Here is a 9495-nt window from a genome sequence, read left to right on the forward strand (position 1 = left end):
CATTATTTCTATGTCTTGGTGAAATCTTTCACCTTGCTTTTCACTTAAGTTACCAAGGTTCTCAGGAAAGCGATCTAAGTGACTGGACTTTAACACTCATGGTAAAGCCAAGCCTGTTTAAATGAAAGAGCATGTCGTCTACTCATTGTGTGTAGTTGTCGGCCTTCTTGTTGCCAAGAAAGTTTTTCACAACAAGAACAAATGAAGCCCAGGCACATGATTCAATTTCATTCACTGATGCTATGAAATATGGCTCATTTATAAGTTGTCTGATCTGTGGACCATCAAATTCCTGCCTTCAGTTTTTCCATGGTAAGTCCAGGTAACATATGCACTAGGTATTCAATGCATGAACCGTCTTTATTCAAAGCCTTTACAAATTGTTTCATCAGGCCTAGCTTTCTATGTAGTGGTGGCAATACGATTCTATCTCCTGCTACATTTTGTCCTCCAACCACCATATATTCCCTCGGAGGCCAATATTTATTTTGCCCAATGTTTATGTTTGGCTCTGCTATCCCAAAGGCATATCTACTATCCCATAATCATATCTAAGAAATTAGAGTTGATGCAGTCTATACAATTTTCTGAATCAGCGCCCCAAAGAACCCCAGGAACAAGTCAAAAACCCAAGGCACCAAGAAAACAAATGTTGTGTTGGCCTGTGTAACTGTTTCAGTAGAGCAGAAATAAAAGTTACTGAAAAGTCAGGCTTCTTGTGTGCAGATTAACATTTTTTATTAATACAAATGTGTGAAATGAACCTAAAGAAAAAATCTAGAACTGTGCAAAAAGGCTACAAGTGAACACCCATTCTGTATGTGCGTGTCTATATACAGTACACACACACACAGGCATCCTTTCTCCCTCTTGATCTTCTAATGAAAACCTCTGCTTGTTGAGATTTGATAGCTCTCTGATTTAATTTATATTCACATATATCCAGGAGGGCTGTTTACTCATTTTCTTGGAGGGATGCAGCGAGCAACGGTATGGACAATGTAATGAGAAGGGCCCCCAAGAAATTGCCTAGAAAGCAGGGGCTCACAAAGGGAGGGGGGAAAATTTAGCATGGATCTCTTATCTTGTAACTGCCTTAAATCTGTTCTGGAGAAGGGAGCAGGCCTAGAAGGTACCCACATAGGATCAGATTAAGAGCAGGAAGCGACATCTGTGTTGGGGGAGGGGGCACCCGTAATCCATCCCTGCTGGCATCTCTGGACTTTTCTTGATCTTTCCAGTGCTAGGGGAAAATCCTGACTGGAAAAGTGAAACCCTAGCAGCCTCCAAACAAATCTGGGCCAAGACAATGAAAATCTCCCTCTCTCATTCTTGACCTCTTAGTTTCCTTAACACATTACATTTATTTAGGTCTTCTGCATAGACAGAGACGCTGTTTGCTTACAGTAACTGGAAAGTTGTCCTTCAATGAAAAAACCTCTTTCTTTAATGTGAGATGGGACATCCTGTAGGAGGCACTGTGGTAGCTCGCTAGACAAACTATTATTATGTGGCAAAGAGACAGAGAATCAGCTAAAACTATCTGATCTGTACCATCCCTCATTTAGAATGTTCATATTTTTCTGGAGGCTGTAAATTAGCCTCTGATGTTATGGCTGAATTCACGCGGTGCCTTGCGTTTTAAAAATTTCAAGACAACAGAGCAAGTTGCTCTATGAACATTAGCAGTTTCCACATTGAAAATGACATAAATACCAGAAATAGGTCCATCAGCCCCTGAGAACGGAGTTGTAAAAATATTTGCATATTCGGTGATTCAGCCTTCAGGTTGCTTCTTGTTTTGTTGTTGTCGTTTTTGTGACTAACGGGTACCTTCATGGGGGGGAGGGGGGGTTAGCAATTGACTTATTTATGAGATGATAATGTGACTCTTGCAGCTGTCAAAGGAGGAAGAGACCCCCTAACCCCTATCTGTCCTGCTGTGTCTCTTACATGTTTAGTAGTAGGAGAATCTCTCTTCAAGACCTCGTTCTAAACTGTGGGCGTTTTCTGAGAGGAGGGTTAAGGGGGGGGGGTTTCGGCTTTTTCGCTCCACTTCACTTTCCACTATTATTGGAGTGGCACACACAGTCGAGAAATGGAAAATGTGTTTGCTTTAGACTTCGAAATGTAATGTATGAATACAACATATCATAGCTTTACTCTGCCATTTCTTTGTGTTAATTAATAGCCCCGTTAATTAGTAATGCCCTGATTAGAGAACTGTGTGCTAACACTTGAAATCATCTTTGTGGCACTGGTGCGCTGTAATTCCAACAATCACATTAACTGGTCTACTAGACAAGACAAGAGAAATGAAATGCAAGAAAGTAAAGTAAGTGGAAGTGCTTTTTCTTTGCTCTTTATTGTGTAAAAATAAACTGAACAAGTCATTCAATTTCAGCAGTAAAATGGATTTAAAAGCACGAACACCAGTAGAAAGAGAATAAGTCCAGGTGAATGCAGGTTTATCGGCTACGGAGGGGAATTTACAGCTTTGGCCAGTAGAGATACATTAATTCCCTTCAATACTGTACATATATACACATTATAAACTAGATAGTTTTTTGTCAAGAAGTGGACTTCATGTTGTGACATGTATTTCTCAGAAAGCTGAACTTTGGTTACCGTGAGATGAAGCCAACCCAATAGCTGAACAAAATTAACTCAGGAGATTTGAAGAACCATAAGAGCTGACCGATTGTACCCTGAGACTTTGGCTGTAAATATCAGGTCCTCTTTGCTGAGAATCATAGTGCTTTTGCGAGGGTCCCCCTCCCCCCTCACTTAGCACTTCCTCTCTCTCTCTCTCTCTCTCTCTCTTTGTATATAGTTTCTTGGTCTTCACCCATGGCTTTTTATTGAGAGATTTTTTTATATTTCTCTGACCAGCTCTACCAAGGTTTGAATGTGTTCAGCCCCTAAAAGAGAACATTTTGGAGAGCGATGAAGCTCTTGGGCTGATCTTTATATTTCAGTAATGAAGCAGGCATCCCAGCAAAGAAAACAAAACCACAGAAAATGTGGGTTTTCCCTTTTTTTTTTTTAAATGCTTCATTCTAGTAATTTTCAGAATCGTAGATTTTTCAAGGGAACAGTAGGTTGAATTATTTTTGCATATATAATTCCTTGAGATATAAAACACAATAGTTAATAATAAACTTTGTCTTACAGAGCTAGAACATCATATTATCAAAAGGAAAAAAAAAAGTCGATAAAGTTGATAGTATCTTGGGACATTTAAGAAGGCCAGACAATAAAACAATTTGGATGAATTTTGGACATCAATCACACAGTAATTAGGCAAAAATGACACCAATCTTTCAACAGTACCTTTCTATAAAATTGTACTACCTGAGAGAGGTGTGTAATATTTAGTGCAAGTGGGAACATTGATTCAATTAAGAAATGGCAAAACATTCAGAATATTTGGTTACTTGCCTCATGCCACATGCACTAAGCTTTTCCCCATAAACAGAATGGGGCGAAACTTACCTCCTGTTTTACTAAGGTGGGTTAACCGATTAGCGTGCACTAAATCAGTTTGCATGCGCTAATCGGTTAGTGCACCTTAGTAAAAAGGGGGTTAGTATTTATCTCAGGCCCTTGAAGATATCCCCTTAATGCATCTGACCCGTGAATGGTGCTGAATGGACAGCTCCCAATGTTTACTCTGTGTGTGTGTGTGAGAGAGAGAAATGTTCGTCTACATACACCCTTGGACTTGCACATTGCTTCTTACTGGTGCAAATAAGTCGATTATTTTTTTATGAAGGAGTGGCCAGAAAATTAGACTTCTTTAACAATAAATACAAGAAAGCACGAATCACCTACAGAGAAGCATGCAATTACAGAAAAGGAAAATTCCAAACCTATAAATCTGAAGTGTAATGAAAAGAACAGTTGACAATTCCAGCTAGCTTGCACTAAATGTTAATGGTTGGTCGCAAATCTAAAAACAATAAGAGCAGCAGATTTGCAACCAGGTCTTAGAATATTTTGTTCACCTTGGTAAACAAATATAAGGTTTGCAGGCTCAGGCTCTTGGTTCATCAGTTACATTTTGTTCATGGGAAGTCTCTTCTCTCTTTTTGCACAGTAATGTTTCATATTAAAGCAGAACCAGAATATAGTGTACGTGTAAACCACACCTCGGAAAAGTGTATATTATAGAAAAAAAAAAGTAGGTACCATCATACTGTCAGACTCGTTTCCAATGGAAAACTTCAACTATGAATTTCTCTCATTTTTCTGTCTGACATATACTAAAGTATTTATTGTTCTTATTTTCAAAAATATATTTCTTTCCCCTAACGGGTAATGGCTATTTCATCATTACAAAATAAAATAGGAAGATTTTGTGTTTGCCTGATTCATGCTTTGTAACTAACACAGTAAAAAGCAAATGGCCTTTTTTTCCCAAAAGTTAATCTTTGAAGCTGCCAGTGCGTGATGAGCCATCCACAGAGAACACTGTTTAGTAGAAAATAACCATTATCTGCCAAAAGACAAAGTTGCTTTTAACCAACTGCATATAAAGACATTTATTGTAATAATATATATGTGTGTGTGTGTGTATTAAAAAGTATGCAAATGAAGACAAATGCGTTGACTGAAGATTTGCACCAGCCCAAGGCACTCAGGCTTTGAAACTAAGTTGGCAATTACTGAAATAAAACCTTCAGGCTTCCTCTCCAAAGACGACAAAAAGTGCCCGCTTCCGCCATTTTATCCTTCAGGTTATGCCTGAGACACTTAGCCCAAGTTCCTAGACAGAAAAGTGATTTTTTTATGGTAATACAAGTGACCATATTATCGAGGGTCCTTTTTTTTTTTCTTTTTTTTGCACAAAAGGAAAACAAACGGTCCTTGGCTCATCCCCGTTCAAAGGGAGAGGAAAGGTTAAATAATGATAATCGCTCAAGCGTAAAGAAAGAGAAGCTCCCTTTCCCCCATAGTTTGTTCTTAGTTGATCTGACGACAGGCTTCAAATGTCCATTTCGTGGCCCCCCCAAATATCTCAATGCTGGTCTCCGACCAGGCTATGACGTTCCCAGTCAAAGCCTTACTGCTGCACGTGGCCAGGCTATAGATCTCCCCCGGGGTGAGCTTCCTGTCCCAAATGTTGAAATGAGCAAGTTCACCAACAAAAGCTTGAGTTGCATCAAATCCACCTCCCAGCGTATCCTTTACATAAATGTAAAAACAAAGAAGAAAAGACATTTTCATAAATATCTGAAGATTATTTGGTGAAGGGGTCAGGAATCTGATTCATTTACATTATTATTTTTTCTTTTTACATAACCCTAATTTTGAATAATGAAAATGCCTCCTTTTTTATTACAGGAAAACAATTTCATGCAGCTACAATCTAGGTTCCCTAAAAAAACAAAAAAGAGGAAATGTACCTTTGGAATTAAACTGGTGTGGTTTGACTTAGGGATCCAGGTCTTGGCAGCCTGTTCCCCCTTCCCATCCCCCAGGAGAAATTTCCTTCGTGTTACTTCTGGGCTCTCACCAGTCTTAACTCATTCTGCTTCATTTTGCACAGAACAGCCTTCCCATCCGTGAAAATGTCCTAAAATATTTCACAATCCAATACATACGAATCGCTAAAGAAAAGGCTTTTTTTGGGTGGGTTTTTGTTTTTAACTTTACCACAATTTAGGTCTCTAGGCAGTTAACCCCATCAGAACCATAGGTACCAAACAATAAAAGGTACCCCTCCCTGGACCCAATTAAGGAGCTTGCTCAGTCCTGAGGATCAGCCAGAGGGATGGTTCCCATGATTCAGAGAACCGTATTTCTATCCCTGGTCTTCTATTTAATATCTTCTTACTAGGCTTTATTCCCCCCCCCCCTACGATAATGGTTTTCACGTTTTTTATTTCAGCTTTGACCTCCTATTTGTTAAAAGTCTCTATTTCAGGACTCCCAAATCTGTTCTGATAACCAGATTGCCAAGATATTCACAAGTATAGCATGGGATAAATTTGCATTCACTGAAAATCTAGTCATGCATATTTATTATGGCTAACCTGAAAACCTAACTGGGAACAGGTTTGAGAAGCCCCTGCTCCATAGAGCTGCCTATAGACTGCAGAAGGCTTTCACCGCAGACTTCTCCACTAGAGCACAATCTTTTCAGCTCTCCATGCCTTTCCCCAGATTCTTCAGCACCAACCAAGACTGCATATTGCTAATTATCTAACAGACTTTACCTGTTCCTGACCCAGGACAAGAACACCTTGGGGTTTGATCGGGTGATACGGTGCTAGGTTCTCTCCGTTCCCTCTGAGCACGCCATCCTGGTAAGCCTCCCACACTCCATCCCTAGTGGTCCAAGTAATGCAGATGTGATGCCATTTACCGTCGTTAATTACAAAGGGTAATTTAGCTACCTAGAAATAAAAGGTAAAAAGACGAGACACATCTAAATAGAGCAGAGGATTATGGGTGTCATTCCGATCTATCCCGAGTCAGGCATGGCTGCTTAGAAGTAAAGGCAGCAGGCCTTATCATCTCATTTTGATTCAGTTATGAAAAGATAGGCAGAATTACTTCAGGATAATTTCTGGTTTGACTCTAAACATAACGTTTTTTGAAATCTTGTCAGGTAGGAAGAAATGTATAGAGCCAGATTTTCCAAACCTGTCCTGGGACCCTCAAGCCTGTAGGGTTTACAGAATCTCCACTATTAACATGATGCGACTAATTTGCATATGCTGAGCCTCCAGTGTATTGAGGTTTATCCAGTGCCTGTTACGGGTGAAGATCTGGGAAACTCCATTGGAATGGGGTTCCCGGGACATGTCTGGAAAGCCCTTATGCCCAGACAGAAAGAACTGTCATAGACAAGGAAGACCGAGAGACAAAGGGGAAACCAAGGTCATTGGAGGAAAGTGGAGGAGACACAATATGGCTTCCTTAGATGAAGAAGCAGAAGGGCAGGAGGGATGCCTTGGGAAGCTTGCACCTACCTTATCATTGATAAGTATCTCCATTGGGTTGTTGCTCCATTCTATCAGCACCAGCTCATTAGCTTGTCCAGGCACTGCATAGGAGAAGGGGGTTCCGACTCCGGGAGAAGCGTTGGATTTTAGCCACATACAGACTGTGAAAGCATACATCTCAGGCAAGCTCTTCTTCAGCTTGGCATACAGGTAATTTGTCCTCAACGGAAAGGCTAGCTGGAACTTATCAGTGACTTTGTTGTCTTTTTGACCTGAGCAACAAGCAAATGCATTTAGTTTTAATAACTGGGAAGTGTTAAATGCATTCACTGTGCAAACCTGAGATAGGGAAAAATAAAATTATATATATATAGTTTTTACAGAAATGTGGCATCCCATTACTCATCCAGAATTAGTAAAGATATGAAGTTCGGGTTTAACTATGTTCCCAGAACTTCCTGCCCTCCCTTTTCAAAGACAAATTGATTTTAATGCCTTCTATTTGACCCCATCATTCCTGACCATTTCCTCATTCCCTCCAAAAATACCCCTACTTTCTTCCTATGGATGTAATGTCCTCTGTGGAACCCTAGATGGCAATATTGAGCTCATTCACCCCCACTCCAGCATATTTCACGATAACCCCCGTCACATGCATTGAGCTATGGGAATAGTTGTCTTCTTATAACCTTGTTTGAATTTTTCTGCTGGAAAGTGAACAGTTGCAAATATGAATCAATATTCTGGAGGCTTGAATGGGTACAATAGCCCCGTGTGCAGGAGGTCAATTAGAGGGTAGAAAATCTGGTAACAATTCACCGCTTTTTTAAACTTTTTCAATAAATGGGGATTTCCTCTGCTACTGGCTTTCTTTCAAACCTGCTCTCAGGCTGCAATAATATTTTAATTTCTGTGGGTTGTTGGGTTTTTTTTTTTTTTTTAATAATCCCAAATAATCAGACTTTTAAAAAGTCTACCATTCCTAAATGGCTACAGATCGTCCATTTTCCCTCTCATTTACCTTTCTCCAGGTCTGTGATTCTTTGGTGGAGAGAGGTTAAGGTGCTTTCAATTTTGTTCCTTTGCTCGGTTTCATTTTTCGGGGTTTTCCCCTCCTCCAGGCTGTTTACTCGAGACAAGACTTGTTTCTCTAAATCTTCTATTTTATTCTGCAGAAGATCTTTCAGATTATTCGTCTGGACTGAAGAGTTGCCCCGACTGAACTGCTGGGAGAGGAAAGGGGAAAAGAAGAGACATAAGGAACTCCGCAATGCCATTCACTGCACCAACCCTACCGCTAATTTGGGAGCTAAGCTCAGCGAGTCCGATTTGGCGTTCTAAGGCGTCCTAAGGCGTCCAAATCGTGGCGTTTCTGCTCACCTCGAGGTTTTCCAGCCTGTTCTTGAGCGACTGTAGGGTTTGCCCCAGCTGACTGAGGGTCTCTGAAGCCGGTACCTTGGACAGCTCCGCCACGGGCGCGCTCTGGCTCTCGCATCTGCCCAACTTGCCCGTCAGCTCCCTGATGGTCTCCTTCTGGCTCATGATGGTCTCCTTCTGCTGCAGCACCGTCTCTCTCAGCTGCAGCACGGTCGCCTTCAAGTCCTCGGGGGGGCCGCTGCTCTGCATGGACGAAGTGCACATGTCCATGTCCACCGGGACCGAGGTGCAGAGAAAGCGAGTCTGGCCCAGGTTCTGGGCCGATCCATGGAGAAAGAAGGCGGCCAGGAGCCAAGACCTCCACGGGACTCCGGGGCTCATGGCTGCGAGGAAGCGCCTCTGTCTCTGCTGCGGTAGGCGGACGCCTTTTATATGGGCGCAGGAGGCTGCGGCACACGTCAGCCAGGACTGGCAGCCCATGGAATTGGCTTGTGAGCGGGTCTTAAGGAGGTCTCGGAGAAGTAGCCTTTGCCACCCACATTGTCCTCAAGGATGATTGACTTCGGCCAGTGCAAAAGGATCTTTGTGAGGACTGCGGAAGCCCCTAAGAATCGGATTTTCCTGGGGGGGGGGGGGAGGGGGCGAGTGTGTCTAATCCGCAAAGCCAAGTGTCAAGGACAATGAACTTTGGGGACTCCGTTGGCTCTGGGGAATGATGTTGGGTCGGACATCAAGAGTGACTTTGTGCCCCAGCTGCAACGGATGCTTTGCTGGGCGAGGGTAACCGGTTCTGCTCTCGCCCTCGGAGGCGAGCGGGCAACTGAATTCTGGACCACCTTAAGCAGCAAAGAGAGGGGGCTCCGGAGAGGATTTTCCGGCCTCAATCTCCGCCAGGGGCATTTCCAGCGCTTTCTTGGCTGAAAGCCAACAATGACCAACCGCAGCCCCCATTCAAGATCCCTTTCGAGCCCACTATAGTGGAAACTGGCTTCAATGTGACATTTTGTACAAATTCTCAGCCTCTGCGGTCAGAAATGCTCGTTAAACGGACCCGGCGATGCTCAGAGGTTGGGCAGCATTAGCGCGTGCATTGAAGCTGCTCTAGAGCCGGGTTTTCAGGATGGCCCTAATGAATATGCATGAGAGAGATCTGCATATAATGGAG

The 9495-nt window shown here is 42.3% G+C and overlaps 1 protein-coding gene across 1 annotated transcript; it reads right to left on the reverse strand.

Annotated features, from left to right (window-relative positions):
• Positions 1–4291: 4291 nt before the first annotated feature.
• NPTX1 (neuronal pentraxin 1) lies at positions 4292–8687 on the reverse strand. The gene is made up of 5 exons (XM_033961804.1): positions 8334–8687; positions 7975–8179; positions 6981–7225; positions 6222–6401; positions 4292–5187 (listed from the first exon to the last, which is right to left on the reverse strand). Exons 1-5 carry the CDS (start codon positions 8598–8600, stop codon positions 4966–4968), a joined length of 1119 nt encoding a protein of 372 aa, XP_033817695.1. The 5' UTR covers positions 8601–8687; the 3' UTR covers positions 4292–4965.
• Between the last annotated feature and the right edge of the window lie 808 nt (positions 8688–9495).

This window comes from Geotrypetes seraphini, chromosome 10 (assembly GCF_902459505.1).
Source record: "Geotrypetes seraphini chromosome 10, aGeoSer1.1, whole genome shotgun sequence".
NCBI lineage: Eukaryota > Metazoa > Chordata > Amphibia > Gymnophiona > Dermophiidae > Geotrypetes > Geotrypetes seraphini.

Excerpts from the sequence above, each read along its gene's own strand:
- NPTX1 (XM_033961804.1), bottom strand. The coding sequence starts at position 8,600 with ATGGACATGTGCACTTCGTCCATGCAGAGCAGCGGCCCCCCCGAGGAC. Across the intron at positions 8,180-8,333 it reads ACAGGCTGGAAAACCTCGAG|CAGTTCAGTCGGGGCAACTC; the intron begins GTGAGCAGAAAC and ends TTCCTCTCCCAG. Across the intron at positions 5,188-6,221 it reads TTGTCCTGGGTCAGGAACAG|GATACGCTGGGAGGTGGATT; the intron begins GTAAAGTCTGTT and ends ATTTATGTAAAG.